The sequence below is a fragment of the Pteronotus mesoamericanus genome, unplaced genomic scaffold, assembly GCF_021234165.1.
Source record: "Pteronotus mesoamericanus isolate MK-2021 breed Mesoamerican mustached bat unplaced genomic scaffold, CSHL_Meso_final scaffold_705, whole genome shotgun sequence".
In the NCBI taxonomy this organism is placed as follows: Eukaryota; Metazoa; Chordata; class Mammalia; order Chiroptera; family Mormoopidae; genus Pteronotus; species Pteronotus mesoamericanus.
In genome coordinates, this window is record NW_026555326.1 from 13240466 (window position 1) to 13249002 (window position 8537).

Genomic DNA, 8537 nt, shown 5'->3' on the forward strand with positions numbered 1-8537 from the left:
TCCAAGTCCCGCCCCCTTCCCGTGTACTTCCCGCCCATCCCCGGAAGTGAGGCTCGGGGTTCCGGCGCACGGCAGTTGCCGTTTGTCGCGGCCTCCCCACACCACCGACTTGTACCTCCACGGGGCCAGAGGGACCGGGGGAGCGCCCACGCCCACGCCCACGCCTCCGCCTTTGCTCAGGCCACTGCCCTGGCCTCGGTCCCAGAGGCAGAGTCCGTGGGCACGCTCGGGCGAGCGTGTTCCCGTCCCCGCGCCTGCCGGCCCGGGCCCCATAGGTGCGCGCAGATTTCCGTGTCCGACTCCGGGCGTTTCCGGTCTTAGCGGGCCCATCTGGGAGGTAGGTGATCGTGGGGAGAACGGGCTCCGTGAACGGGACCGCCAAAGTGTGCTCTGCCCCCGACCTCGGCTTTCACCCCTGCTGTTACGTGTTGTCAAAGGTCCTCTCTTGGGAGGCCTTGGGTGAGAAGCCTGTGGAGATTCCCTACACCTAGGACCCGCGCTGGGGATGCTTGGGTAATCTAGATGCCATCTATATATGCCGCACTCGTCACTGGCTTCAAGCGTACATAGATGTTCCCTCCTTGGGCAGATGTGGAGCTCACCTATTCTGGCTTTCCAGACTCACAGAGACAGTCGAGCTGGTTGGCCCTTCAGCCCTCTCAGTTTACAAGTGAGACGGATCTAGAGAGGGGCAATGACCTTCCTAAGATCATAGAGCTGGTGAATTGTGGGCTTGTCCTCAGACAGTGCTCCTAACTCCATTTCACATTACAGCTTCATTCCCCCTCTATCAGGGAGGTTGCTCTGATGTATTTCCTCCCTTAAGACCTATGGAAATGAGTTATTTTTCTCCCAGGCCTTTGGGCTCTGTTATCAAGTTCACTTTCTTCCCCAGGGTATATTACAAACTTTTGGATGTTGGTCTGTGGGATTCAGCAGAGGATGAGTTCTCTATCCTTTCATTCGTAAGCCACTTTTCCCGACTGTTCTATCATCCACCATCGTCATGTCTACCTTACTCCTCAATCTGGATTTTGGTGAACCTCCTCCAAAAAAGGCATTGGAGGGGAATGCCAAGCACCGAAAATTTGTCAAGAAGCGGCGGCTCTTGGAAAGGAGAGGTTTTCTGAATAAGAAGAACCAGCCCCCTGGCAATGTGCCTAAGTTGCGCCCAGAACCTCCAAAGAAAGGGGAAACTCCTCAGATGGATGATACTTTGAAAATCCCACTCCCTCCAAAAAAGAAGACTGCTGCCTCCAGCAGTGGGTCAGAGCAGTCCCTGGACAAGAAAACTTCTGTGCCTTGGCTGACCCCTGCCCCTTCACAGAAGACTGGTTCTGTTGTGGCTAAAGTAGATTTGCTGGGGGAGTTCCAGAGTGCCCTTCCAAAGATTAAGAACCACCCAACTCGCCACCAGAAGAAGGATCCCCAAAAGAACCCTCCGCAGAAGAATACCCCACAGAACTCCACCTCAGCTCATTCAGAGAATAAATGCTCTGCAGCATCCCAGACAATGCCAAGGAAGATGGTGGCAATTGACTGTGAGATGGTGGGTACAGGACCCAAGGGGCATGTCAGTTCCTTGGCTCGATGTAGCATCATCAACTACAATGGAGATGTGCTCTATGATGAGTACATCCTTCCCCCCTGCCACATTGTGGACTACCGCACCAGATGGAGTGGTATCCGCAAGCACCACATGGTGAATGCTACGCCCTTCAAAATTGCCCGGGGACAGGTGAGAGGCATTGGGCACTATCGTAGCAGCGAGGTGGGTGGGGAGAAGTCCAGGCAGGTGTGCACAGTGTTGGTGGTGGAAGAAGGCAGAATGTTTACAGAAGGAGGTTGGGCATTATTTGTGTAACTGAGACAGGTAGCCTGCAGTGAAGGGGATAGGAAAGGTGGCCGATGTGTCTGTCTTCACCCGTTGAGCTAACCTACTCATTGTAGCCCTCTGTTGGGAACGGGGAGCTCTTGGCAAATGGCAAATGAACGACAGGAAAGGGGGGTGTGTCAGTAGAGGCGATGGAAGGGAAGGAGGGGAGCTTACTGGCCTTGGGAAGCCTCCAGAGGGCGCCTGTGGTCCACCTCTTTGTAATTGCAACTTCACATTCTTTGCCTTCTCTAGACACATTCCGTTACAATATTTCCTTATATGCCACAACAGTCAGTTGGAGGAGGCTCATCAGAGGTGAAAAGGTTGGATTTTACAAAGAACTTGAAAGGAAGAGCTGAAAAACCCATGCATTAGCATCACAGCTGAGCAAAGTCTTGGGAGAGGCAAAAGATGGGGTGGGCCTGAGATAGCAAACCTGCTCAGCTTTAACAAAGGCTATGTGTTGAAGTTAATGCAAGTAAAGGTGCTGGTGGACAGTAAACTGCAGATGAAGTCAGGAGCAACTAAATACCTAGTTGATTAGACTGCATCTGGTTTTCAACATAAATCATTTCCTCAGTGTCCAAGCTGGATATAAAACTAAGGTATATCCACATGAGGCTGGCCCCTAGCAAGGGGTCTCATTGGGAGGCCATGTACTGATTTTTCCAAGACTGTTGCTTTTGTTTAAAACCTATTTGGACAGAAACTAATAAAGTATTCTCTAAATAATGAAAACAAAACAAAACCTATTTGGAACTCCATTTTGGGAATGGCCTTCGGAGCCCATGGCATATTCTTTGGTTGTCCTCACGAGTAATATGTCAACATACTTTAAGATCCTGAAATGGTGAGAAGTTATTTGGTTCCAATTCTGGTGTGAATAAGGTTCCTAAACGGCTCATAGGTTCCTCTGGATATGAGCAGGAGATCTATAAAGCAGTGGGACTGACTTTCTGTTAAAATAGCACAAGCATGGGTCACCTGATCACTTCCCTCTGCAGCCTTATTCTTACGTGATTCTAAATGTTTCAGGGCTTGTAGACCTTTTGAGAATATGATGAAAGCCTAGACCTTCTCCTCACAAAAAAACAAACAAAAATATATGTAGGTATATCAATTTGCCTGTAATTTTGGGCTTCCATCGCCTCCCTGGAGCCCATCTTTGATTCCATTTGTCCCAGCCTTGTGCCTAAGGCTGGCATAAAGATAACAGTCAAAGAACTTCAAGTAGCAAGCCAGAGCTGAACTAGATGCTTTATAGTTACATAAGCATCTTGAACGTGAGTGTAATTTGGGACTGTAGGCAAATTAATCTATCATTGGGATGGAAATTAGTGTGAAGGTAAGGAGCCACTGACAATGTAAGTCCAAAAAGGATTACACTGTGGTCCTGGCTTGGTAGCTCATTTGCTTAGAGTGCCAAGGTGCCCTGATGTGCCAAGGTCATGGGTTTGATTTCCAGTCAGCGCTCATACAACAGTCAACCAATGAATATATTAATAAGTGGAACAATAAATTGGGGTTTATCTTTCTGTAGGGTTACACTGTGAAAAATACCTACTTTCAGGGAGGGGTAGGGAGGGACTGGGTGAAAGGTGAATGGATTAATAAGTACAAATTGGTGGTTACAAAATAGTCATGGGGATGTAAGTACAGAGTAGAAAATATAGTTAATGATATTGCAGTAACTATGTATGGTGCCAGGTGGGTACTGGAAATACAGGAACATATACAGAACATCTTGTATACGGTTGTCTAACTGCTGTATTGTATACCTGACACCAATACAAAATAATACTGAAAGTAAACTAAAATAAAAAAACAAAAATGTTTTGTGTTTGTTGAAAAATAAAAAACACAAAAACAAAACAAGAAAAAATCTACTTTCACCTTGGGAAGAGGAGATAGATTTCAGGTGAAAGAAAACTTGTAGGAGAGGGCATTTCAGGGATGAGGCTGGCGGACACTTGACGGGAAAAAATCTGAAAGGACCTAGGACCATGATGGACTTTTAGGACTCAGGGCTCCACCTGAGTTCTTCTAATCACCATCTCTTCCATGCTGCTTTCAGATCTTGAAGATACTTACAGGGAAGATAGTGGTGGGACATGCCATCCACAACGACTTCAAAGCCCTTCAGTACTTTCACCCCAAGTCTCTCACCCGTGATACCTCCCACATCCCCCCTCTCAACCGCAAGGCTGACTGCCCAGAGAATGCTACCATGTCTCTGAAGCATCTCACCAAGAAACTCCTCAACCGGGACATCCAGGTAGCATCTTCCCAAATGATGCCAGGCCCCCTGCTTGGACACTGTGGAGGCGCTCCTTGCTGTGTCTCTAGGCTCTGACCCCAGAATTTTTTTGGTTGTGGAGCGATTCAGGCAGCCCGCCCTTTTAGGAAGAGTGTTGGCATAAGAGGCCCATTTGTCTCTCTCTAGGTGTACATAAGGATAATAATTCCTGTTCTCTACCTCACAGTGTTTTAAAGGGTACTTGGAAAAGGAAAAAAAAAGCCTTAATTGGGTATAAAACCCTAGGAAAAGAGCGAAGTCAGGTAGTGGTGGTGGTGTGAAGAGTTCATTGTGCTTGCAAAGACCTCTCATGTATTTCGCATGGTTGGCATTCAAGGAAGGGGTGACCTGCCTGGTAAGAGGGTGTAGACACATGTTATATAGAGAGAGTTAAGGAACTGGGGAAGATGGAAGACTCTGAAGACCGAGCTATGATCTGGATGTCCTGTTTCTACAGAGTGTAGAAAAATATGGCATACATGTGGTGCCACAGAAGGGATTAAGCAGACATTAGCAAGGGCTTCCTAGGAGGTGAACCCTTGAAATTAGGTAAGGGAAAGGGCCCCACGAGAGTTCTACCTTTGCAGCCCACTAACTGCAGAAACAACAGCTTGTATTGAGGTTGAGGGGAGCCAGTAGGGAAGTGAGGCAGGGGAGCACACTGTCTTGTAGCCTCATGCTCTTCTCTTCCTCCCTTGTTCAGGCTGGAAAAAGTGGACATTCCTCTGTGGAAGATGCTCAGGCCACCATGGAGCTGTACAAACTGGTTGAAGTCGAGTGGGAACAGCACCTGGCTCAGAATCCCCCCAAAGATTAGCAGCCGTGGGGGCACCCGTGAGGAGAGGAGGCAGAGGCAGAGGCAGCACCACACGCAGGAGAAACAGGGCAGTGGACCAATGGACAGCCCTACCAGCTCATACCTTTGGAAACCAGAATTGTTGGGAAGAAAGAGGCTGCATCCCAGACTTAATATGTATTGAAATCTCACCTCAGGTGTTGTGTCCTGTGTCTGCTTAAGTGTCCCATGGAAGGAGGAATCTCCATGTCAGCGCCCAGCCCTATATGTTTACCTGTTAAATGGTGCTAACCCACAGGTCCCAGAATGCTGTGTTCTAGGCAAGCTTTTTGACTTTCAAGGGGCAGGGCATGCTGGGAAGTTTAGTTTCCCAGACTGCCTTATCACTTGGGTGGCCGTATGTCCCATTGTATGCCTTTTGTTCTTGAGTAATTAACAGCAACCTCTTTCACTTTCAGAAGTGTCCTGATTGGATGATAATTGTATGATCACATTGCATATCAAAGTGTACATTTAGTCTGTCAGGATATTGCCTACTTTTCCCATCCTGACTGAGAGGAGCCATCCCCGGTGAAGTTTAGTTCTTCGGGTTACAAGGCAGTAGATGTAAGAGAGTGTGGCTTGGAAGTCAGCTTTTATGATTTAGCAAAGCATTCTCTTTCTTAAAGCAATAGAGGATTGTTCGACTTAGATCCCACTTGATAGGTTAAAAAAAAAATGTAAAGTCTTTTACTTTGCTGAAACAAGCCTCTAAAAACCCAGTCTATTCCTTTGATAAATTCTTCCTCATTGATAAATTTTAATAATGGAAAAATAAGTATGTGGTGTTTTTCTTTTTTTTATTTAGTTTTTTATATATTTTTCAATCCTCACCCAAGGATATGTTCATTGATTCTAGGGAGAGAGAGAGAAACATCGATTGGTTGCCTCCCGTATGTACCACCCTGACCCGCAGGCTTTTGGTATACAGAACAGTGTTCCAGCTGGGCCATCCAGCCGGGGATTAACTCGCTTTGTCACAAGGTCTTGTAGAGCTGTAATTCCGTAAGGGGTTCCAGCATCTGGGTGGCGCTGCCTGGGTCCTGCTTTGCTGGAAGTCACCGGGAAGCACTGACAAGTCTTTGTGTAGCCCATGTGCTACGGTGCCTTGACCTCACCCTTCCCACAAATCAAGAAGTGCACCTCACATCACACCTGAAGCCATTAGAACACCTTTACACAGAGTGCATGTGACCAGGAGAGTGACTTAATGGGCACATGGGAGTGTTGGAGCAAGAGGAAGAGCGCTTAGTGACGCTAGCCTTGTTCCTCCTGCTTTCTCTTCCTTGGTGCACACCCTCATTTGGGGAAGGTGAGTCACAGGCCTGACCTTGTGTTTGAGATAATTGTCAAGAGAACGCAGACTCCATATGTATACCCGCACTTGTGCCCTCTTGAGTGGCTGGTTTGGCTCCAGGGCCCAGAGTCACAGACATGGCTGCCTGTAGCAGCAATGGTTAGGACAGGACCTGACATGGTCTTGTCACATCCTGTGGTGCAGAGTCTGCTTGCGCAGTCAGATGTTAAGCTCTGAGAAAATTGGTCACTGCTTAGCCCAACTTGAAATGTCCACGACACTTCACAAAAAGGTGCCAGGGACCCCCCCACACTAGGAAGGCCACGCCCCACCTAGACCTTCACATGTAAGTTACATTGTGATCAGTTAACTAGAAAATCCTCATCTGAGTTCAGTTTTTGGGTCACCTGTTGGTTGAAACAAACCTGGCTTTGTATGTATATTGAAAGTAGCAACTGGTTTTTACGCTTCATCCCCTCACCCCAAAACCCCCATCCCCATGTTCTGAAGGGGGTCTGGTCTCAGTCCAACATTGGAAAGAACTCAGTCTTATTTTGCTCACCAGGAAGAACCTGAGGGATGAAAGGACCTTGCATTGTTTTCTCTTACCACACTTTCTGATCAGAACCCAACTCAACCTGCAAGGGTACCTGGGGATACAATGTCATTCAGCCCCCTTTCTTTCCCCACAACCCTCTGTCCCCAAGATCCTGGTTTCATCACCTGATAATAGAAGAGCCTCACTGCATACGGCTGCCTGAATCCCTGTCAGCAAGTCCGTTAGGGCTTTAAATCTAAGATCCTTCAGAGTGGACCATATTCCTGACAAAACACAAGTTCTTCTAATAATCTCTTCATGATAATGATGTTTTCTAATGCTAAGAGACCACCTACTGCAGATGAACATGAGAAAAGGTGAAGATTGAGAAGTATATCTACCAATCATAAACCTGATTGTCTAAAACTTCACTTAACAAAGTGGTTCTCAAAAGAAGAAGGGGGAGTGTATTTTGAAATTTCAGATGATAGCACTGCCCCTCCCTCCACCTTCAAGAAACACAGATCAGACTCAGAGAGCAGGATGACAGCTATAGGGGTGGGGGGTAGGTTAGGAGTTTAAATGGTAATGGAAAAAAAATTCAATTTTTTTAAAAGAACCACTGATCTATTGAAGGCTCCAAAGAGGAATCATTTCATTCTTAGTTTAGCAGATGATTACATCTGACAATAAGATCAACAGTACTGTAATTATGAACTTGCCCCAAGGTACGTTAGCCCAAGTCCAAGTTTAGAGACAAACATTCATGTATGCAACATGCCAGGTAAATACCCTACATTTATAGTCTGTGTATTGTACACAAAGCAATTGGATAGGGGAACTCAAGAGTTAAACATTTTAGCCTTAGTTATCATTGAGATGCTTAAGTGATTAATGCATGTGGAAAGCTGTTACTCCAGGAACCGGAATGCATGACCTACCTGACTCCAGGAAGTCAGCAAGCAATTCAGCCTGTGTGCCCCAGGGCATCTGCAAATGGTAGAGATGGTACCTAGCCATTGCGTTCCAGGGAAGAATGTCTGTGATGTACATCAAGATTCGTTGATCAACAGATAAAGAAATACTAGGAAAATCATCACCAGACTGCAACTGTTACAAACCCCTTACCTACCCTTTCTTCTTCTCATAAAAAAAAGTCACCTTGAGATGAGGTATTAAGACGGTTTTTGAGGGTACTTAACCCGCCGTCTTCTCAGATCACAAGCATCTGAATAAAGTGCTAATAAAGATTTAATCCTTGTCTCTGCTTACTGATTCTGGTAGTGAGAGATAGCATGCATGCTGACTTTTCCGGTTTCATTTTCTGGTGACTCTGGTGGGACACCTTCGAAACTCTCCAGGGAGTCTGGGTTTTTGGTGGGGAGTCCTGCCCGGACTCGGGGGCTGTAGGGTGCAGATTTGGAGACTCCCTTGTAGCTGCCCAGTGATTTCACTTGGGGACTCTCCCCTGATTCTCAGCGCTCTCCATCGCCTTCACATTTAATTGAATCACTGTGCTTTCTGGCTTGGGATTGCAGTCCCGGGTTATGACTTAGAACAGTCATCAGGAATTAAGGTGCCTTCTGGTTTATGTGACATTACAGAGCTCTCTGGTACAATGTGGGAGAGGGGAGCTTCCATTCTGGACACACTCCTTTGGGGTAAATTCCGGCCGATTGGTCACCTATGCTTATG

At 46.9% G+C, this 8537-nt stretch overlaps 1 protein-coding gene across 2 annotated transcripts; it reads left to right on the plus strand.

The window, feature by feature from the left end:
- Positions 1–61: 61 nt before the first annotated feature.
- Positions 62–5739, plus strand: ISG20L2 (interferon stimulated exonuclease gene 20 like 2). 2 transcript variants are annotated; one of them, XM_054563015.1, is made up of 4 exons: positions 62–337; positions 896–1738; positions 3951–4151; positions 4876–5739. In XM_054563015.1, exons 2-4 carry the CDS (start codon positions 1007–1009, stop codon positions 4987–4989), a joined length of 1047 nt encoding a protein of 348 aa, XP_054418990.1. In that variant the 5' UTR covers positions 62–337; positions 896–1006; the 3' UTR covers positions 4990–5739. The 2 variants fall into 2 exon arrangements, with proteins under 2 accessions (XP_054418990.1, XP_054418991.1); XM_054563016.1 differs by lacking the exon at positions 62–337 and having other exon boundaries at positions 359–1738.
- The last annotated feature ends 2798 nt before the right edge of the window (positions 5740–8537 follow it).

Coding starts and splice junctions, on each gene's coding strand:
- ISG20L2 (XM_054563015.1), top strand. CDS start 1,007: ATGTCTACCTTACTCCTCAATCTGGATTTTGGTGAACCTCCTCCAAAA. Junction 1,739..3,950: donor TCAAAATTGCCCGGGGACAG/GTGAGAGGCATT, acceptor TGCTGCTTTCAG/ATCTTGAAGATACTTACAGG. Junction 4,152..4,875: donor TCCTCAACCGGGACATCCAG/GTAGCATCTTCC, acceptor TCCCTTGTTCAG/GCTGGAAAAAGTGGACATTC.